This window comes from Bacillus rossius, chromosome 13 (genome assembly GCF_032445375.1).
Source record: "Bacillus rossius redtenbacheri isolate Brsri chromosome 13, Brsri_v3, whole genome shotgun sequence".
In the NCBI taxonomy this organism is placed as follows: Eukaryota; Metazoa; Arthropoda; class Insecta; order Phasmatodea; family Bacillidae; genus Bacillus; species Bacillus rossius.
The window spans coordinates 8,078,162-8,101,823 of record NC_086340.1 but is presented as its reverse complement, the minus strand read 5'-3'; the positions used below and the strand labels follow the sequence as shown (position 1 = coordinate 8,101,823).

General features: G+C 41.5%; 1 protein-coding gene across 8 annotated transcripts in view; it reads right to left on the bottom strand.

Annotated features, from left to right (window-relative positions):
* The window catches only part of LOC134538193 (neurabin-1), a 174,353-nt gene that overhangs the window by 77,945 nt on the left and 72,746 nt on the right, over window positions 1-23,662 (bottom strand). For 7 of the 8 annotated variants that reach the window (XM_063379270.1, XM_063379275.1, XM_063379271.1 and 4 more), the window contains exons 3-5: window positions 21,253-21,331; window positions 17,047-17,174; window positions 5,097-6,256 (exon numbers count right to left, since the gene is read on the bottom strand). In XM_063379270.1, the coding sequence (XP_063235340.1) occupies window positions 5,097-6,256; window positions 17,047-17,169 (1,283 nt within the window). In that variant the 5' untranslated portion in view covers window positions 17,170-17,174; window positions 21,253-21,331. The remainder of the gene's footprint in view (window positions 1-5,096; window positions 6,257-17,046; window positions 17,175-21,252; window positions 21,332-23,662) is intronic. The other variant, XM_063379274.1, reaches the window with a different exon arrangement.

Genomic DNA, 23,662 nt, shown 5'->3' with positions numbered 1-23,662 from the left:
GAAGTGTTTTTTCGGAAGTAAGAAGGGATGTTTTTGACAAAACGGCAAACTAGAATGATGTAATCTACCCCCTACTCTCAACAGCCTGGACCTGTCCAAGAAGGGGGCAAGTTTTCGAAGCTGTGGTGATAGGCGTTGACTCTTCTGCAGGGCAGATAAGTCGTTATCGAACACAACAGACTGGACATGATGAATACACAATTGTAGAGCCTTATCCAACTCTACAGTCGTCAGATTCCCCGTCATACGAGATGCCAGTGAAACTCTAATGTTATGACTGAAACGAAGAACGCAGGCAAGTACCCGAAGAAGTTTGGTTAAACGACTGAATCGTGAAATAAGGGCAGCTAGGTCTTCGGTACAAGGAACTACCATAAGGGCAAGAAGACTTTGCTCTTGCAACACAACTGGATCAAGCAAATCATTGGTTGTAGGACCAGATGGCCACAACTCTTCTGGTTCTCGCAACCATGGTGGCCCTGACCACCACAATGGATGTGTGATTAACTGAGCGGGCAGCAAACCACGGGAGGCACAATCTGCAGGGTTTTGTTCAGACTTAACATGCTTCCAAATTGTTGCAGCAGTAAGGTTCTGTATCTCGCTAACCCGGTTAGCGACGAAAGTCTTAAGCTGATGGGGCGATGTGTGCAACCATGCGATTACTACCTGACAGTCCGTCCAGGCCACTACTTATGGCGGGTTGACCTCTGCATACAATTTGGTAACATGGTGCAGCATACGGGGCAGTAACAGTGCCCCGCACAGCTCAAGACGAGGCAGAGACACAACTTTCACTGGCGCCACCTTTGATTTCGCAGCGATGTGATGTGTAGTAACTTCTAATCCTGGTCCACTGGCACGTAAGTATAATACCACAGCATAGCCAACTTCAGAACTGTCACAAAAGCCATGAAATTGGTATGAGCAACCTCGGGGTCCCTTAACGAGTCTCTGAATGGCGAGAGATGACAATACAGGAAGTTCGCGATTGAACTGATTCCAAGAGTGTACAATATCAAATGATGGTACATCATCCCAGTCCAGCTGCTTCAACCAAAGTGTTTGGATCAGATGTTTTGAAAACATGAGCAGCGGAGTAAGCCATCCAAGTGGGTCAAAGATTCGGGCGACAGCCGACAGGATGTTTCGTTTGGTCGCAGGATTGGTGCAACATAGTGTCTTATACGAAAAGGTATCAGTGTTTGGATTCCATTCCACCCCAAGAACCTTCACAGCATACCCGTTTCCATTGTCCAACGACAGAGATTGCGACATCTCTACGTCTTCAGGAGGCAGCCAATCTAGAAGCGCCGGATGATTGCTGACAAATTTCCGCAACTGAAAACCTCCGTTGGCCTATAAGTCTATCACCTCCCGTTGAAGCGTTAGCGCCGACTCAAGGGAGTGGGCGCCAGTGACCACATCGTCAACATACACATCAGTAGTCAAAACCTTTGATGTCAATGGATACTTCTCTTTCTCGTCATCAGCACACTGTTGTAAGGTACGAAGTGCCAAGAAGGGAGCCGGAGCAACTCCATAGGTAACTATTTTCAAGCGAAAATCTTGAATGGGATCCTTATCCGAGAAACACCACACAATTAGTTGGAGATCCCAGCAGTCTGAATGCATTTGTATTTGGCGATACATCTGCTTGATGTCCGCAGTGAAGATGTCCATAGTCTGAAGGATAACATGACATTTACAATCTCTGTTTGGAGTTTAGGACCTGCCAGCAAGAGATCGTTCAATGAGGTCCCCGACGAATCCTTCGCTGATGCGTCAAAAACTACTCGGAGCTTTGTTGTCAAACTATCTGGTTTGACCACACAGTGATGTGGGAGATAGTATGTTTGCGACGATGTGCCCGCAGGTGACTTGATAGCCTCCATGTGCCCTTATCCAAATAATCTTGCATGAAATGACAATAGAGTTGATGTAATTTTGGGTCCTTCTGAAGGCGAGTCTCCACACGAAGCAAACGGTTAACTGCCTGTGGCCTACTCATCCCAAAGGTTTGTGTTTCAGAACGAAATGGCAAGGACACAGTGTACCTGCCTAAGTGATCTCGTGAGTGGGTGTGCACAAAATGCTCTTCACATTGAATGTCCTCTGGTGACTGATGTTAAGCGGGGGAAACTCCTCTAGTTCCCAGAACCGGTTCATGTCGGGTAATGCCGGAATGGTGAGAAGAGAGACACAAAAGGCCTTAGCAGTGGAACACTTGGACTCTACAGGACCCATCAAGACCCATCTCATGAGGGACTCCAAGGCTGCAGGGTCAGCCTCGCGTTTGCCCCCTGTTAGAAGACGAGGGAGTAAATCAGCACCGATGAGCAGATCGATCGAACCAGGTGTATCAAAGGTCGGGTCAGCAAGTTTGAGATGACTCACGACATTACGTACCTCCGAGGACAATGGTGTACTGGGAAACTGAGTCGTTATACTCGGAAGCACAAATACATCAATAGCAAAGTGAATATCACTATCAATGGACGAGATTACAACTTAGGTATACAATTTGGCAACAGTAACCCAAGTGTTGGACAACCCATGTACCGATAAGCCAGCGGTAACCCTTATTTTTGAAGACAGTGTTCAGAAATGAATCTAGCCTGGCTGGCCATATCCAGTAATGCACGAACGACAACACGTGCTCAAGAAGCAGTAAAAACATGTACCTGAGCAGTAGATAACAGAATTGTCTTAGATGCCAGCTTCATTACTGGAGTAATGGCAGAAACTATTGCACTGGATTCTTCATGGGTAGACAGAGTAGTATCCACATTATCTTCAGCTCCATTAGGCTCAACATATCGATTGAAGTGTAACAACGAATGGTGCCGCACTCCACAGCGGCGACAAGCAGACTTTGAGGGACAATGCTTGGCCTGATGAGAAGCGGCCAGACAATTTATGCAGAGCTTATGTTCCTTCACAACAGTATAACGATCTGCAGGGTCTTAATGCAAAAACTGTGAACATGAATACTGGTTGTGCGGAGCTCCGCACACGATGCACACCTGCTGGGGACTCACCAAACACTTAGACGTCTGCATGCGACTAGGCGTCCCTCTAGGCAGTGGTTGTGGCTTCCACCTGGGTGCCAGTACGGATCTGGAGTTAGGTCGGGATGAACATACTGCCTCATGCGCATTGCAGTGCTTCTCAAGGAATACTATAAAGTGGGGAATTCATTAGATAAAGCCATTTCCCACTTAGTGCACAACACATTGTCTAAACATTTACAAAGAATTGGAAGCAGTATCAAATTCAATTGATCGACCAGGAAATTCATGACCTTTAAAGCAGAAATATTTTCGGTAAAAACCTATAACAGATGTCGTAAGGATTTAGGATTGTCGAGTGATGCAAATGGTGCTTGTAACAATGCCTCAACGTGTATGCTAACAGCAAAACACTTGTTTTCGTAGCGGTTAGTCAACAAATCCCACGCCACACAGAAGTTAGAAGCTGTCATGGGCAGCGCCTGAACCATCCCAAGTGTCTCACCCTATAAGGAGGTTTTCAGGTACGCAAGCTGTTCAATTGGGGAAACATCACGATTGTTGATAATAAGTGTGGAGTACAAATTGGCAAAGTTCAGCCATTGCCTCTGGTCACCATCAAAACTAGGCAGTGTTATCTTAGGAAGTGCTACACGGGGACTGATGCTTGGACTGGTCAGGAGAGGCGAGTCACTAGAAGAGGGACCTGACAAGCCGTCAAGTACAGCTATCACATCAAAATATTTAGCTTCAAATTCATCCATGCGAGCAGCATGGTCGTCCAAACTGAACTCGTCGAGGGTGTCAGATGCGGCCTCAACTGTGACATAGTCTGCATCAAAATGATCGCGGAGCTGAGCAAGGTCTCGTACCGTAGCCAAGAACAAGCCCTGCTTGGCTGGGTCAATGTGTATGGCTTGTGCAAGGTCGTGGGCTCTCTTCATGCGACCTTCCGTCAATTTAAGTCTAACCATTGCCGCCCGTATGGCCGCCATAGTGACAAAAAGTCACGAGACTTAATATGTGACGTTAGGGCACCACTACAACTGAAAACTATAACCTCTAAAAATAATTACGAAAATCTCAAGCACAGAACAGCGGAACGACGCAAGGTACCTGGGAGCCCCACACCAGCAAAACAAACAATAAAAGGATGCCCATTCCAGAACAACGAAGTGGATAATCAGCCTTAAATGGGGACAACCGTCCAATAGTCCACAGCAACGACGAATAAAATAACACAAAGACTCGACGGAGCACTGAGAGCATCACCATACAATATAAGAGACTTGTGATGTGATAATTTTGCTGGTATCCCACAACGACGTCACACCATGTGCGCGATCGCACCATATCAAAACGCACCTAAGTGTTCTGTAAACACACAACGAAAATGCACTTAGGTATGGCGTGCAGAACGAACAAATCACTTGCACCACAAAACAAGAATACGAAATGCAACGAAACAAAGTAACGAAACTTGTCGCCGAGACGAAACAACAGCGCGAGTACCGAACTGTACCGCATGGGCAGAGACAAAGCGAGATTAACAACACCAAATTACGACGAATCCTGGAACAGATCTGGCCCGGAGGACCAAAAATGTTGCACGAAGAAATGTGGACTGAAATAATTAGCGGATGCAACATTTGTAAGCAACTATAGTTCGATTGAAACGAGTCGCGATAGTAACCAACGTCCACTCACCACCATGTTGATTATCAGACTGTCCTCTTCCTGTGCACAGGTGCACCAACCTACTTCCTGGCCACTCCAGAATGATCAACCACAATGCCCTGCAAGGTGGGAAGTTTAAAATGTTCGAATTCTATACACTACACTAAACATGCTCAAACTATATACACAGAAAGTCGGAACAACTGTAATTTTTTGCAAACTTATCTTAGTTAAGCTTAGTTGAGAGATTTTTTGTTTATAAAACTACAACCTAGTTTAGAATGGTTTAGTTGAGTTATTTTTATTTCTCTTTGTTTTAGTTATCTGATAAATCATAAACCAGATTGGGTGTTTCTTAGCACCAAGTGGTTGTTACCTATGATATTGTTCGAGGCCAGACTAGACTACCTGGGGGACGTGGAGCTGGGGGTCGGCGAGGGAGACAGCCGGCAGGTCTCGCGCTCCAGCTTATCCTCGGAGACGACGGGCGAGCCGGCAGGCGACGGACCCGGGGGAGGGGGCGGCGAGGTGGCTGGCGACCGCAGTGTCCTCGTCGCGCTGAACGAGGCGCTGCGTGTCGCCGGGGCGGCCCCCTCCACGCCGACCGCCACCTGGGGGTCCCTCCTGGTGCCCACGCCCACCCGCACCTCGCTCTTGTTCGGGTCGCTGTTGTACCGTGCCGCGCGCGACTTGGAGAAGTGGGACGTCCAGTTGCGCTGCTTCTCGATCAGCTCGCGGCTGTTGAACTTGCGCTCCGGCTTCTCCGGCTTATCCGGCTTATCCGGCTTATCCGGCTTCTCAGGCTTCTGCGGGACCGCCTTCGCGGGCGTCGCGTTCAGCTGCAGCGCCTTGTGCTCCTTCGACTGGTCATCGCCCCCGAACTTCACGACGCCGTTGGTCTTGTGGCCGTCCACCTGCCTGACCGGTCGTGTCTGCCTCAGTTTCTCGGCCGCGTGTATCGAGGGGATCTTCGTGGCGACGGGCGTGCTGTCCTCGTCTGTGGCATCGATCAGACCGTTCCTCTCCAAGCCGTTGTAGTCTTTCTTCCTGAGATCGCCATCCGTGGTTGCCAGGAAACCGTTGCTGGAGACGACGGGGCTCCTGTCCACGCGGGGAGACGGCGACCGGGAGCTGAGCGGGCGGGACGCGCGCACGGGGGACGTCCCTGCCGAGGAATTGTCGGAGCTGGACCTGGAGTGGAGGTTCTGGCTGGACGCCGTGAGGAGTTGTCCCGGCGCGGGCTTGGCCTTGCTGTCCTCGGAGCCCAGCTTCTCGAAGAGGGCGCGCGCGTTGTTGAAGCGCGCCACGTGGCTCTCCGTTCGCACCACGGTGACCACCGGGGACTCCCTCTGGGGCCCCGGGTCGTCCCCCCCGGCGACCGTCCGACGGCGCTCCGCCCTCGGCGACGCCGGCTGGTGGTTCCTCAAGGGCACCGCGGTGCTGCTCAGCAGAAGCTCCGTCTCCTTGGCGGGGGCCATGCTCTGGAATATGTTGGCGATCTGCGACACTTTAGAACCGACTAGTCTCGACGGTCTCTTCTCTTCCATGTCTTTCTGGACACCGCCTGCCTGCAACACCCGGCAAACACGTGCACTCAACAAAACCGTGTACTCACATAACACAAGCATGACTTATCGCTAGAGACACCTGTATTTCGCGAATACATTTCGTGTCAAGGTATTTCACAAAAAATACTGTAGCTTTTCTCCTGTGGTTATTGGCTGAGGTCGGTGAGAGGTGTCGTCCCGCTCTTGACGGGGCCAATGAGAATGTGGTCACCGTACTGCTGCACCCTCATAATTTGCCATGACTCTTAGAAAAAGCTTACAGTGTTTTGTGAAATACCTTGACATGAAATGAAATCGCGAAATACAGGTGTCCCTACTTATCACTAAGCAACTAAAAAAGTGGTTTGTTAAGCACATCAAGATATTCCACCAAGAAAATTAGAAAGATAAAAACTTACTTATAATTTATAGTGGCTTCACCCACATTCCAAAAGAGGTTAACAACCCACAATTCTTTTCACCAGGAAAGTCATTTAGTCAAAACATTCACTCACAACTAAGATTTTAAAATTAAATTAACTAATCAATAAAAACTTAACTGTAATAAAACCTTCAATAATGAAAATATCAATTACATAAAAAAAACTGCAAGAGAATTAGTTGAGACAGTAAAACCTGTGCAAACCTGTGATTTTTAACACAACTCCTGCACTCAACTGAACTGTATCTGTGATGGATATGCAATGCCCAGTCATCCAGGTAGCATGATTCCTCGCAGAATTATGTCTCATTCTCATATATCTGACACTTTTAAAAAAATCAGGGTTCCCACACTCTTCCTGTTTTCTCTATCCAAACTAACATTTCCCTCCTACATCATCACACTATCTCGCAAGTTAACATATAGGTATAGCACAATACACAGTTTGCAATGTTATCATTTTTTATTTACATTACCATCTACTTAGCCTGAAAAATACAACAAACATTAATTTGTTTCATCACACTTTGATGTATTATTGTTTTTCAAATTTTCAAATGCATTCCCCGTTGTTTATATTCCTTATGTTTGATTATCTTAAGCATGGGTGTAGATCCCGGAGGGCCATGGGGACCCGGACCACCCCCCTCCCCCTGGAATCAAAAAGATCCTCTCTGAGGGGGGCCCGCTTACGATTGCAAAATTGTAACTGTGAAATGGGAATGATAAATGACATACCCCCCCCCCCCTTCCTCCCGGAAATCCTCCACAATTTTGCCAATGGATTATCAAACAGCTCACAAATTAAATTACAACAATTACTATTTATGAGTTAATGGCGCCAGGCCAGACACGGTTCCGCCTTCTGGACGAAATCAACGAAAAAGTGAGCTCTGCGCATGCGCGGAATTTGGGCAACAGATAGGCAACTGATAGGACACCAAAATCCATTCCCTAAAACTATGGGACTGGCCGTGTCCTACCGTGCACTAGGAATACGGTTAGGATACCGGTTTAGCATATTCAACACCTAAACCCTTATTTTTGTGCCTTGGAATACCGGCCTACGACATTAAAGGTACTACACATTAGCCTATGTGCTATGTATGGTTGCTGATAGCTAATGTTTTGCAAACCAAGGTTTTGTAGACTTCCCTATGTTTTCCAGGTTTTTAAGGCACCTTTTACATCCCCAGATTTTTCCTGTCTGCGGGAATCCTGGTAATATTTTGGTTTCAGTGTAACACACTTGGTTTGCAACAAAAGCTAACATTGATTGTGTCTCCTAGCCCTTCTCAATCAGCTGAAGAATTACGCATGCAGCAAAGTTTGCAGGTGTTACTTCTATATTTAATAAGTACACAAGTTAAATTGTAAAAGTAAAACCACGCTTTTTCTATGGCAGTGATCAGCACCCACACAAGTCAACATTCAGAGCTAAAACCACACAAAAAATAATAATTTCACAGTACGAATTAAACTGGTTTTAAATTGATTTCATGAATGGAATGATTCTGTCGGCACCAACATATCTGTAGCAGTGAAAATAAAACATTTCCTAAGAATTTTGTGCCCTTTATAACTAATACACATAGTATCTACAACATACAATTCACAGACAAATTTTAATGCTAATTATAAAGGCATATTTTCTGTACAGTACATTACGAACACTAATAAGATGATAATAATAACCACTTTTCCCACATTACCAAATAAGCACATCTCATTGCGCAGAAGAAAGCTATTGTACTGTACAGCTCATTAAAATACGACATGCATTAACTAAGGTACCTACAAATACTTCAGATAATAAGCTCTAGACATTTTCTATAAAACAAATTCCCAAATTCAAGGCAGTAGTCATCAGTTGACTCTTAGTCGATATTAACTGTTACAAAGTTATATGAAAACAATTCAACTAATTTTACAATTTTATTATTTTCGGGAGACCAATATTCTGGTCTTTTTTTTTTTTTGTGATGAAAATAAGACCTTTAAAAAAAATCCTTTCATTCTCCTGAGAACGAACAGGCAAAATCAAAACATCTCAAATGCAAAATCATGTGAGTAAATTTTGCATAGTCATAGTTGAGGAGAACGAAGGGGAAGGAATATTGGGTTGTTTTGCTTCCCAAAAGTTGGAATGAAATAATTTGAAGGTATTTACCTTAAAAGTGAAAGTGTGGATTTTGGTCAGAGGCATTCAGCACCTGCCATAGGTAATAAAAGGGCACGTCCAACATAAATTCTCTCAACGCCCGAGAAATTATCAAGTTTATAATGTTCACACGGAAGACAGGATTTTGAGAAGAAAAAAAAGTACTTACAGTTATCGCTCGAATTACAGAGGGTATTTCGCAAATTTTACGCTCCTAATGATTCCCATTGCACTCATCATATAAGTCACTTACTCTCTAGAGAAAACACGGATTAACTACGATTGCATATGTACGACCATTATCCACAATTGGCTCTGGGTCTGGCCCTAGCCTCACTCAGTGTTAACGAATTACTTCACATCCCACGAAACGGTGATGCCATGACAGGTGTGATGACAGTCCTAAGCTTAAACAAACTACTGTGGTATCTAGTTCTTTAGAAGCAAAAAAAAATCTTAAGAGATAAGATAAAACGTGAGTGTTATCTTAAACAGCCAATGGCTGAAAGTAACATATTATTTATTTATAGCTTTGACAAATAAAAATATGCCATGTTCTTTTTGACTATGGCTCCTCCCTCCCACCATCATGGTCTTAACTTCTTCTGACTCTGATGATTATAGTCATGTCAAGACCTGCACAACTGCAATCAGTTTTCAAAATGCTACAGCTGAATTTTTTTAGAGTCTGTATGTTTATATTTGCTCCTCGAAAGTAAACCTTATTCCCCGGTTCAGACTTTTCATTATTTAGAACAACAGGATTGTCGAATTAAAAAGTTATATACATTGATTGATAGTTCACCTTATTTTTTACACCTTATAATTCAAGAAAACACTTATTAAAAATTTTTCACGTACAAAAAAAATTATATAGAGAATAATTTAAGCACTATGTAATCAGGTATGTTTAATACTATATTTATTTACCTTTTTTTAATGCTCTGAATTAATTCCAGTTATGAAACTATACCCATTCCCACTTCACGACTCTAATTCACAGCACATAACTGCCAGCTCTAACAAATACACAGTGCATTAATATCCAGAAAAAAGCCAGTGTAGCCTGTCTAGTGCGGACGTCTATAATGACCGACCAGTGGGAAAACTAACAGATACAATCCAGAGACTGGTGCCAAATGTTTACACCAATTCTGTTCACACCCTTCCAACAAAACTCATCGCCTTGCCAAAATTTTAAGAAAATAAGTTTTCTATCTTGTGTTAATTTGAAGCGAAGCGAATAAAGAACAGCAGGAAGCTACCCTTCAAACACAATCAGATCGAATGAACAGGGGTAACGAACGATCACATCTCTTCACCAATGTAGTCATGCAGAAACCTCGAAATAACACGGAAATGCAAGCCAAAACACAAATGCAGCTAAATTCATCTCAATTACCTCATTTCGTCTATTAAAATATAAATAATTCATTTCACCAACCTTTGTTTTAAGCTTATCATTGGAGATTAATTTCTTGATAAAACCATTACATTAAAACTTTTTTTATTTATAATTCTCTCATGAACAAAGGAACAATGCAGAAGAATATTTAAATTTTTGTTAGTTGCAGTTTAACATACTCTCATCTAGTCTATATATGTATAATTAATTTTTCTATGAACAAATTTTAAGTTATGTACATATTTGAAGCAGTTTATCGCCGTAACTGTGCTTGATATGTATTTTGATTACATGAGTTTTAATTTTTAATTACAATAAAGACAAAATTTTCATTGATGAAATATGCTTTTTTTATAACACCATAAAAAATTGGCTATACCAATAAAATTCCTTTACATTTGATAAAAAAAAAACATCTAAACAATACCACAACTATCTTGACATTAGAGGCTGTATGGAAGTGTTAGACTGTAACCGATGTTTCACTCTGTACTGCAGGAGGCATCTTCAGGCTTGAGAAATACACTTCAGTTTTTTCTCAAACCTAAGACACTTGCTGCAAAGCAGTGCAAAAAATCAGCACAACATATCACTTTTATGCGACTAAAACTTAAGAACAAAGAGATAGTTTGTTAGACAAAGACTGTGAAAGCCTCCGATCAACTTCTAAATAAGTTCCGATATATCATGAATACAATTTAGCTATTTAGCAAGCACTCCAAGTTCGTACGGAATTCAATTTAAATCCTAATTGAATTCCCCCCCCCCCCCCCCCCAATAACTGTACACGGGTAAAAATTTACTCAAAGTACAGTCTTCACAGGATTATTCTGAATTTGATCGATAAATTTCAGCAGCTGGTTCATTACAACAAAATAAGTTGCAACCTCTGTGTGACTTACGGACTAAAGAGCTTCTTAAGTCTGGTGTGCGTCTTTGAAGTTGGGGCTGAACAACATTTATATCGTAAATAATAGAGAAAGTATTTAAGATGGAACACTAGGCATCTGAATTATGTTCAACTGAACGCAATTCCACAATAACAAATTTTGTGGCTGTAGAAAAATTATTTCATTGAAATAATCAACAGCGGCAAGTTATTGTTCACATATTCGTATGACGTGTTTCTACCCCAAATTAATTTCAATTAAATTATTTTTTCTACAGCCACGAAATTCCTTGCGGTTGTAGAACATCGTTCAATTAAACATGATCCAGATGCTTAGGTTCCAGCTTAAATACTTCATCTATTGTTTGTAATAAAAAATGTTGTTCATCCCCAACTTCAAAGATCTATATACAAGACTTGGGAATCACTTTGGACCATAACGTAGAGACCTGCAAAATTCGCGGTTTCGATGACCTTCAGGATAAGACTGCACATACCCCTGTACACTCGAACAAATAACGCAAGTTCATTGGCTGCCGACTTGTGAGTCGTCTCAGCTGGTTTTTCTGTGATTCGATCCTTCTTTGGTTGAGGGTTTATAACTGGTTGAGATTCGTCCAGATGAACAGTAAGCCAATAGCAAAATTATCTAAGAGGTATATGTGCTGGAATTCTAGCCTATCACCGAATGAATCCGCGAATTTTGTAGGTCTCTAACCATAAGTCTTACGGAGGTTTTCAACTTAGTTTGTCTGTCAAATTCACACTCACCCCGTATGTCTAGTTCTAATTTCCACAAAGTCAGACATTTTCCCTATGCCCTTCTCAGAGAATGCTATAGCTGCACACAATCCCCAACAACATTCACAGAGGCACTTACATAAAACCGCCTACAGTTGCTTCACATTTAAATGTACGTTCTTTTTTTATTTTTTTTTATTTTTTGTAATTTACTTTCAGTTTCCCTTCAGCTTATTATTGTAAAATGTCAGGAAGTTTCACAGATGTTCACTCATCCCCCCCCCCCCCCCCCCCCCCCAATCCCATAGGGGGCCAATCATGATGCCAATCAAATAGAACACCGGGGCTGTAAGCCCAGCAAAATGGCCACAATTTGCAACCTTTATAGTTTAAGTTGTACAAAATTGTGAAGAAAAAATTATTAAGATATACTAACTAAATGTAACAAAAAATTATGCAATCAGTTCACTTTTACCCAAAGTTAACTACAAAAAAATTATAGACTGCATAATGAATGCATTTTTAGTGTGTGCAGGCCACTTTTTTTCACCTATCCTAGAGTTTATAATTCACTGTTTGCGTAAACAAACATTTTTGATCTCATGTACAAAAAAAAAGGTTGGTATGTCTTGATGAAAGTTTTCTTGGAAGATTCCTTGCTACCATCCACGGCTGCTGTTTTATAAATTTTTATTTTTTTTCATGCACAAATTTCTTTGGAAGGGTTCCTAAAATGTGGACGAATTAGCAAAAAAATGACAGTATGGTGGTGCTCCAAGTGATAAAATATGTCATAAAAGCCAATGGTCATAGCTCAGAGATAATGTCTATGTTGTGTTAGTACATACCTAAGTATAGCAACAGCACTATAGTAATCGAAAAATATCTAGTACTCAAAAAGGCATGTCATCAAAAAATAAATGCTAAATATTTGTTCTAACTCACTGCTAATTTAACAGAAGAAGGTTTATTTATTCATGATGTCTGTGATTGCAAGCAATTTACATTCCTTATCTCCATTTATATATTGTGGTCTACTTGATTCATCAATGATGGTCCCCAATACTGCCACAATTTTGATGTAGTGGCATTTCAAATTTGGTAATAGAAACATTTAAAAACATTGGTATATATTTCTTAACATTACTGTAATATAATTTGATTTCCTCAATAAATTAATTATGAAAAGTTTTATGTTACAGTTTTTTTTTATTTTAAACATCTTATACTGTGAAATCTTCACAATTAATGTTTTGAAAATGATATTTTAGTCTTAATTATGTCGTACTTTGAGACTAAGCAATTTTACTTCAGAAGTTTTTTTTTTTTCAGTGCTCAGCAAACAGCAAGATTGGGGTAAGATATGAATATGTCTCTAAACCAATGCTGTACAAATTAGCTAGTTGCATGCTACTCCCATGACCAGAAAGAAGATACTACTTTCAGTTCAAACTACCTTATGTACAAAAAATACATCACAATCCCAATTAAATTGTTTACAGTAAAGGTTGCATCTAACATACTAACGTGCGAAACAAAATTTTGCTCCTGCAAATACCGGAAATGTGTGTTTATTGATCATTCAAAATAATTACTCCTCAAATATAAAACTTTATACAGAATGATGTTAGCTAACTTGGACCAGTTATTTCTGATATAAAATACTAGGGTCCAACTCAAACAGGAAGGGCTGTAGAAGTTCTTGAATGTATGTGGCCAATAGTATATGAGGTGCGATAGTATGAACTGTACAAAAAGTAGAGCAGAAAACTTTTGCATTTGTATTAACAAAAAAAAATCTTCTATAATTTTGAGAAAATAAAAATAGGGATTGCTGTACCACTCCAATTATATAAAAATTGTACCCAAATAAAAATGTAATATGTTTGGTTACAAATCAAGAAATTATTGAACATAGCTGTTTTATTTTTTTCAACGCTCAAAATCTCGCTGTTGTCGAGGTATTATGATCATTATGTAAACAATAGGTAACTAATTTGGATATTTGCGTTGTTAGTATCAGCAATGATGACACTATTTGGAAGCAATATAACACTTACTCACAGATATATCACTTATCTGTTTATAACCAGTTTGACGGAAAGTATTCAAAATGTAATTCTCTTTGCAAGTGTTTGTACAGACATGACATGTGTGTTTATTTATCACTACGATGAAAGTTAGAGTTTCGCAAACATATCTTTGTTCTCTATCAGTACCAAATATTTTGCATTAGGTATGAAATCAAAATCAGGCAATGTTTTTTTTTTGCCACATTTCATTACAAATTAATAGGTGACAAGTGCTATTCACTATTTTTCACATGATACTGGTATGACACTAGGTTCACTAGCTTTTTACATATAAATATACTTTTATTAAATTTTATATAATATTTGGTTTAAATTGATACGTATACAAACATGTATGTGTTGCTCTGCTACACCCACATTTCATAATATTATATATTTACATTCACAATATGTACAACCTCCCCCCACCCTCATACTATCAATAGTGTCTACAGCTCTTCCTAACTGAGTCTTCTCTGGGCTGCTTCTTATTTTCAAGTTAGAAATAATTGGTCCAAGTTTTTTACACGTCTTCCTAAAACACGTAAGTACTGTAAAACTGATTTCTTAAAAAACTTATGTTTCTTAACATACAAAAAGTACTCTTTTTAAAAACCAAACATTTAGAAAGTTGATGCACCGAAAGGAGATTGTTTTGAAGTCCAGCCAGGTTTATAAAGACCTGTCTTCTAGGGCCTTCCTACACAGAACCAAGTGGCACAAATGCCTCATTTAAGCTTGAAGCTCTTAAATAAGCAATTATCCCGATGAATATGAAACCAGCAAATGACATAAGCATAGAATTTTTGTAATTCAGCTAGGCATGCTATATAAATAAATATTGAACTCCAAATTATAAGACACACATTTTTTTCCCTTCCAAAATAGTACGCAAGGCATTACCTCAAAGCATTCCACACACCATTAAAACGGGGAAAGTACACTCTGTCCCAGAAAAGGAGACTGCTGCCGCTAGGAACATGCAGACTTTGGCAGCTGAGTATTTTTGATCAAATTAACAAAATAAATATAGATACGCACTGAGCTGCGTAGGTGTCGCTGTAGCGAGACGCTCGCGTCATGCATCCCTGCTAGTGGCCGTCCACGTCTTGAATGGAATCTAAGATTGAATTTTAAGGGGAATGGAAAGGTAAAATATCTTGGGAATGCTGGAATCGAATATCAAGGATAAAATCTGAACTACTCATCATATTTCTTTGCGGTTTGTTTTGCCAACTAGATAATTTAATTACAGAGGGTTGTGTGTACAGCAGTGGCCACAATAATGCATAGTTTTTTAGAAAAAAAATTAAATAACTTTATGCAGAAATAAGGGGTATTAGCCACAAAATTATAAATTATACCAAAATATAATTTTTGAATGGTGTAATACAATATTATCTAGAGCTCTATAATACAGAATTTTACGTAATTGCTTAACAAGCGTGTCCTTCCTTACCTAAATGTTGCATGGCAGGTTTTAATTGGTTAAAACTCCTTTAAAATTCAGCGATCAAGTGTTTTTTCACTTTGATTATAATAGAGTTCTAGATAATATTATATTACACAATATAAAAATTACATTTTGGTATAATTTTTAATTTTGTGGCTAATACCCCTTATTTCTGCATAAAGTTATTTATTTTTTTTTCTAAAAAACTATGCATTATTGTGGCCACTGCTGTAAACACAACCCTCTGTAATTAAATTATCTAGTTGGCAAAACAAACCGCAAAGAAATATGATGAGTAGTTCAGATTTTATCCTTGATCTTCGATTCCAGGATTCCCAAAATATTGTACCTTTCCATTCCTCTTAATGGGTTTATGATAGCCCAAAAATGATAAATAACCATACTGGAGATGCTATGCCTACACAAAATTTTCACAATTCTAATCTAATGCTAACACCGGATCCAACCTCAGAGAGCTAGTGCGAATTACGAGTTGCGAAAGTATGCAAAAGTATGCGAACGCATGAGAAAGTACGTGAACGTTCAAAAAAAGTATTGTAAAGTACACATCATCATGCGCAGCAGCTGCTGCCATCTGTAATTGGATGTAAAGAGAGTTTATTTTCAATTCAAAGCCTTTTTTTACGACCCCCGTGGTGCCATAGAGCAATATTCGTTACAATACGTTAACTCCAGTTACCTACTCACTATAAGTTACCCTGAGGCTCAGATATCACACTAACGGCTGTAAAAAAAAGTTTCACCTGAAATAAAAAATTAAGACTTCAAATGTTAACCACGACGTTATCTGTCAGTGTGCTCTTCGCAACACCACCTAGTTTAGTAACAATCACAATGTATTTTATTGCGTAGGGCCATGTATATTTCGCGAAAAAAATTCCGAGACTATCTGAAAGTTAAAACACTATAGCATCGTCTGTGTTTCGTGATTGGGTGAGTTTCTTTCAGGTACACGTCGAATGTTAAGACACCAATCACAGCAATTCATTGCGGAAGCAAATAAGTACCTCCTGAGTGGCTCAGCCAAATAAGGCAACTACTTCTCCCGCAGACGGCCGCTAATCACATGGAAGAAACCGCTGGTTCGCGTAAACCTTGTCGCAGTCTAATAGGTGTTCAGCTTCATTCGCGAAAAATGCCTGCCCCTACTTAATGCGTAGAGACCGGAAAAATTCGCGAATTCATTTCGCGATAGGCTAAAATACAAATGGTTATACCTCAGTGCGGCCTCTGCTATTGGTTCACAACTCACCTGGATGACTCCGGGCCAAATGAGAAACACGCCCGACCAAAGCTTTATACGAATCACGGGCTGCTACGTTGGGAACGTCTCACAAGACAGCAAGCAGCCAGTGAGCGGGTGACATTTGACCTAGAGTACGTGAGAACTATATGGAGTTCATCCTACAGGTCATTGAACCCGCGAATTTTTCCGGTCCCTACTTATTGGTTTCTGTTCTGCGAGTTGCGGGCACAGGGGAGGTCACGGTGTTCCAGCTGTGAAGTGTGTATGTTCCTCGGAGCAGCACAGGGAGGAGGGGGGGGGATGCAGGGGTCCGCGAAGCAGCCGAGACCCAGGGGGGGACTCCAAGAGAGTGCACGAGGGAAGGTAAGGAAGAGGCCATACCTTGGTGGGGCGCCTCGCCTCGAACACTAATCTCAGGTCGGAAATGGACGCGCTCCTGGGAGGCGAGTCTCCGCGGCGCTGTCGAGGGGCGTCCGCCCCCTCGCGGGGCCACGGGGAGGGCATGTCCCCTGCGCACGGACCAACCACCACGCCGAGGGTCACTCCGGTCCCTCCGCCCCCCTCGAGATGTCCCCGCGGCGCACAGGTGGTTCCGCTTCCGGACTCGACTTTCCTCCTGAGGCCGTCTTACCGGGACACACTTCCTAGCTGCTTTTCAGGGAAAAAAACTGCTCGAGTTAATCAGAGCGGGTTTCGCCTTTAAACTGTATTTTTTTTTTTCAGACACTCGGTAGGAGACACTCGGAAGCACTAAAGGGACCTGCGCTACACCCCTTCATCTTCATTTCTCCGCCGTGTACGATGCCACGGTCGCCGTTCGAATCTCACCCGCACGACGAGAAGACCACGAGAGGACACCTCACAGCTGAGGTGCGGCTCGTTTTTCAAAAACTGTATTTTTTTTTTTTTTCAGACACTCGGAAGAGACACTCGGAAGCACTGTGCCACTGCGCACTTGTTGTGTGGGCATGCGCCCATTGCTGCTCTTATATATTTGTTTAAATTTTAAATGCAACCTGGTGGTAGGCTACATTATTTTTTTATTATTATATTGCTTTGCGACACCTAATTTTTTTTTTTATCTTTTTACGATTATTTAAAGAATGAACGAAATCAGTATTACATTTTTGAGTATCAACATGTACTTGCACTACACCCCTTCATCTTCATTTCTCCGCCGTGTGCGATGTCGCGGTCGCCGTTCGAGTCTCGTCCGCACGACGAGAAGACCACGAGAAGACGCCTCGAGAGGACTACCTGGCTGAGGAGACCAGAAGGCGCGACCGAGAAGACACCTCGCAGACACCTCGGGAGGGCGACTAGCCGGCTGAGGTCCGGAGACCAGAAGACGCGGACCCCAGGGACCGTCGACGCCGCTGACGGGAAGCCGACTAACCGCGAGGAGAGGAGGAGGGGAGAAAGGACGCGGTTTGCGCGCCGGCCGTCGGGGACGCTCCAGTTGCTGAGCGGCGCCGCTCAGCAACAATTAACCCACATTCCAGCTTCGCACGGCGATACGAGCCACGGCCCCCCCAAGGGGCACAGATGTCTATCCGGCTGTGCGATACACGAGCTCTCTTCTGTCCAGGGGGGGAAAAAAATACAGAAGGGGACGGACCACAACGCCGAAACACCACAACGCCGAAATGCCAAACTGACCACAACGCCGACAGCTAGAAAACTGCTGTGTACCACAACGCCGAATTACCACAACGCCGTAATACACTAACGCCGAAAAATGTCATTGCAGGACTGCCACAAAGGTTAGGTTAGGTTAGACTAGGTTAGGTAAGGCTAGGTTAGGTAGGCTAGGCTAGGTTAGGCTAGGTGAGGTTAGGTTAGGCTAGGTTAAGTTAGGTTAGGTTATATTACGCTAGATAAGGTTAGGTTAGGTAAGGTTAGGTTTGATTGTGGTATTTCGGCGTTAAGGTACATTTAAGAAACACACACAAATTCATTCAGTTGTTATTTCGGCGTTGTGGTACACAGCAGTTTTCTAGCTGTCGGCGCTGTGGTCAATTCTGACATTCGGCGTTGTGGTATTTCGGCGTTGTGGTATTTCGGCGTTGTGGTAACGACCCAATACAGAACCACACAAAAAAAAAAGGTGAGCGAGTCTTGCAGTACTCGACGGGGAAGTATGTGACATCTAACCTGGGCAACGAGCGAATTCGTGTGTTCCCGGGCATGAAATTCAACGTAGAATTATTTAAAATAATGGCGAGCTTGATAAATATATGCGAATTATTACGGACGCGAATCACACGTACTTTCCGCAACCACCACAAGAATTTGCTGCCGGAGCAACTAAGTAGACTGTTGTCTCATTCGTAATTTAAAAATATATATAATAAATCGGCTTCAATAAAAGCGAAAAATACTTGAGAAAATATACATAAACCCCGGCTTTGTACCTGATTTTCGACCAGGGATTTTTATTAAAATATTGCATATCTTGTTAAAATTCGTTAAACAGTTAATTCTATAAAGTTTCCCTTTGGCTTTGTGAACTCTGCTTCGCGCCATCAGCCACAGATGGCAGCAACGTGGTTGCACATTTCCGTTCCGTGCGACTTCCGAATAAACTAAAATTCTGTAGGCTTACCCACCCTTAATATAGGGACAACACTAAACTGTGTTGGAGGTACAACACAAAGAAGTGTATAACCCTATTTATTGGAATGGCTGTCTTCAAGCTAGTGTTTCCTCAGCTGGAGTACCTACAGCAGGCTACTCTAAAACCGCAAATGTTATATAATTATAAATATTACGACGACAATTTTCTTTAACGATAATTTGTTTATAGTTATTTTGCAAGGCGGCAAAAACACACAAATAAAATTTAACTGGCATTGAAATAAAACATGTCTTAAAATTATTTACTTTAGATATGCCAACCAATATTTTTAAAGAAAATTATCTATAAGGAGCATTTCCGAAACTAAGTTGTGGTACGAAGTTATATTTAAACATAATATAAAAAGAATACCAAATATTAAATTTGTCATATACAACTTATGTTTGGAATGGCAAAATCATTTTGCAAGGGACGTGTGTTTCAACTTTTTATTTTATTTTATTGTAATTTATGTAGTTTTTTTTTTACGAATGAGACGAACTTAGACAAGCTTTCTCGCCATCAGTTACAAAAATCATCCAACAGACAAGAGGGTAGTCCGTCAAACAAGAGCCGCCAGTCTGCCTCATACTTAGTGCAGGTTGTAAGAGAAGCTGATGCCAATGGTTTATAACAGCGTGTCTATAAACACCTGGTGACTTTGTCAGCATCTTTCAATAAAATTTTCGTACGAGTTCTTTTTTTTTATCGAACGGTGATTTTATATATATATATATATAACCATAATTAAACATGAGCAAGTGTAAAGTTGCTTGGCTTATGGGTAGGGACACCTGTATTTCGCGAATACATTTCGTGTCAAGGTATGTCACAAAACGCTGTAGCTTTTTCTTAGAGCGATGGCGAATCGTGTGCGTGCAGCAGTACGGTATCCACATTCCCATTGGCCCCGTCAAGTGCGGGAAAACACCTCTCACCGACCACAGCCAATAACTACAAGAAAAAAACTACGGTGTTTTGCGATGTACCTAGACACGAAATGTATTTTCGAAACACAGGTGTCCCTAATTATGGGTTGTAGCCGCGTCGAAGACAGTCGCCATCTGCAGGGTAGTAGCAGCTTAACCGCTACCCTGAAGATGGAAACTGCAATGTCGACCGAAACGTCGGTGATATCGTCGCCTTCGACCCAGAGATCAAACAACTCCAGACATTGGCCGCGGAAGTCTGCGATCTTTATCGACGTGGAAATGAAATAAAACGAAATTTTCAACTATTCGCGCGAACTTGCAGACTTTCAAAAATATAATTTCTACGTGATTTTAGTGGGCAGTCAGTCGCCAAAATGTTTGTATTTAACGTGCGACTATAAACAGAAGTTAGTGAGTCAGAAAACGAAATGCAAGATGACATACGTAATGCTGCTGGAAAATTAAAGTTCCCAAACTTTCAACACCATTACGTTCTTTAAATGATTCGTGCAATGGGAGATATTGATTTAACACAGTTTTGTTGGACACGTGCCTTTGCAGTTTTGCAATGATCAAGACTGCAAAATAAGAAATACAAATTAAAACAGTAAAACCAGAGAGAACTAGCTTAAATCAGCTGATGTCTAACAAATGGACCCAACGATGGAACTGAACAGGTATTCTGGACGACACAATGACCACAGCACATACGAACACATTCAAACTTAAAATATCAGACAGCACAAGCATACCGTGGAAGAAAATTAGTCTAATATTTTCTAATACCGTCTAATACACAGTACGAGTGTGTGAAGGTTTGCATTCTAGCTTGCGAAAAAAAAAATGAATGCGCGAAATTTCCGTATCTCTATTTATCATCAATAAATTAACAAACATACAAACAGTTATAGGCATGACCAAAAAAAATATTTTCAAAAAACACATTCTTACAAAAAAAAATCTCGTAACATTTCGTACGTAATCATCGTTTTGAAATAGTTATCAACGACATATCTCCAGCTTAACTGTAAAACTCACCTCAACTTTCAAACTGCTGGTACAGTTTTCTGTCTGTCTGGCAGACAGGGTTAGCAGCTTCATGGGTCCGCTTCATTTTCTACAACAACAAAAAAATGCAAATTATTTTTAATTTATAAACACAGCTTGCGCAAAGAATAACATATATTAAAACTATTTGACATTCAACTGACTATTTCAAAACGCATATTTCATGTACATGAACTTAACAAAGGATACGTACATTTAAAAGCTCTGCATTTATAACACATTTAACACACTACATAAAAGTATCAGAATACTGTTTTAATTTATTGCCATCTTGAACCAAGTCATGTGACTTGATAATGAAAGTTTTATCCTGGTAGTAAGCTTACCTCCCCCCCCCCCCCCCCCCCCAACGAGTTAACATTTTTGGCAGGTCACTTTTTTTTTCAGTTTGAAAGCTTAATATGCTTTCATCATTTATGATAAAAATACTGGTTAATTGATGGCTAGTCTAGTACTTTGGAAAACAAAACTTATGTGTTTTTGCCTACGTAAAAAGTGAATAATCCGCTAAGGTTTCGGTCGAAATCGCAGTCACCATCGTCAAGATAACCGTCTCATATAGATGGTTCTGGCAGTCATCTTGCCTCTAAATAATTTCGGCTTTCGGAATTAAAACTGCCAACACTCTCGGTAGGAGACAGTTAGTTACTCTGATGATGGAGACTGCCTTTTCGATCGAAACGTTGACGAACTCACATCAGATTTTTACGGGGCAAACATCCGTGAGCCAAGAAATCGCAGAAAAATGGCTGCGAAAGTCTGTGATCCTTTCTAACAAAGTACATTATTTTATTTCATGTAATAATTTGTGTGGTGGAATGACCACTTAAGACCCCTGCCTAGCCGGTAACAATGCGCTGTTCAGAGTTTCAGGGGGGGGGGGGGGGGGGAACAAGGGATTTAAGAACTGCTCAATATATATACGAGCGGTGTCTGTTTACGAAAATAATTTAAGAATACGCTGAAGGTGGGGTGAGTAGTCCTATTTCCGAATTTCGTTTTCAAAAAAAAAAAAATTTTTTTGAGGCATGAAACACCCGATGCAGATTTCCGAAAGCATTCAAGGAACTCTTTATGCTAGAGACTGGCAATTTCGCGGTTTATATGACCTCTAGGATAGACCCCACGATCCTCTATGTATTCGGGAAAATAAACACCTGGTCATTGGCTGCTGACTCGTGACACCTGTTAACTGGGATGCTTGTGATTCGACACTTCTTTCGTCGAGGGGTTTTTCATCTGCTCATACTTAGAGACCGGAAAAATTCGCGAATTCATTTCGCGATAGGCTAAAATACAAATCGTTATACCTCAGTACTGCCTCTGCTATTGGCTCACAACTCACTTGGATGACTCTGGGCCAATGAGAAACACCCAACCAAAGCTTTATCGAATCACAGGCTGCTACGCTGGAACGTCTCACAAGACAGCAGCCAATGAGTGGGTGGCATTTGACCGAGTGTACGTAGAACTATGGAGTTCATCCTACAGGTAATTTAACCCGCGAATTTTTCCGGTCCCTACATACTCATTTTAATCAACTTTTCGCCAATCACAGAAGCAGCCTAAAGTTATAGGCATATAAATTCTAGTCTATATCGCGAAATGAAACATAGAATTGTTTTTTTTTCCTGTCGTATGTATTGCTTCCTTATCTTGATTTCTTGGCCATATGATGTTATGGTCACCGCTAAAATATCATAGTTGTCCTGTGCACGACGAGAAGACGCTAGATGCTAGAAGCAACAGCGAGCGTCACACTATCATCCCGCCTCACCCAAACGAATACACCCCTGTCTCGCGTGAATCCGTCTCACCATGGGTAGGGACTGGAAAAATTCGCGGGTTCAGTGACCTGTAGGATGAACTCCATAGTTCTAACGTACACTCGGTCAAATGCCACCCACTCATTGGCTGCTGTCTTGTGAGACGTTCCAGCGTAGCAGCCTGTGATTCGTATAAAGCTTTGGTCGGGTGTTTCTCATTGGCCCAGAGTCATCCAGGTGAGTTGTGATCCAATAGCAGAGGCGGCACTGAGGTATAGCGATTTGTATTTTAGCCTATCGCGAAATGAATTCGCGAATTTTTCCGGTTTCTAACCATGGGTAGAGACCTGAAAAATTCGCGCATTCATTTCACGATAGGCTAGAATCCAAAAAGTTTGCAGTTTTTCTGCTTCGGTGATTGGGCCATAGAAAAAAATGTAAACAAAAGAAGTAGCGAATCGCGAGCATCCCAGTTAACAGGTTCTACGAATCAGTAACCAATGAGCTGACGCAATTCACCCGAGTGCATAGAGGATCATGTAGTCCATCCTATAGGTCATTGAAATCGCGAATTTTTCCGATCTCTAACCGTGGGACATCACGGGACACCAAGG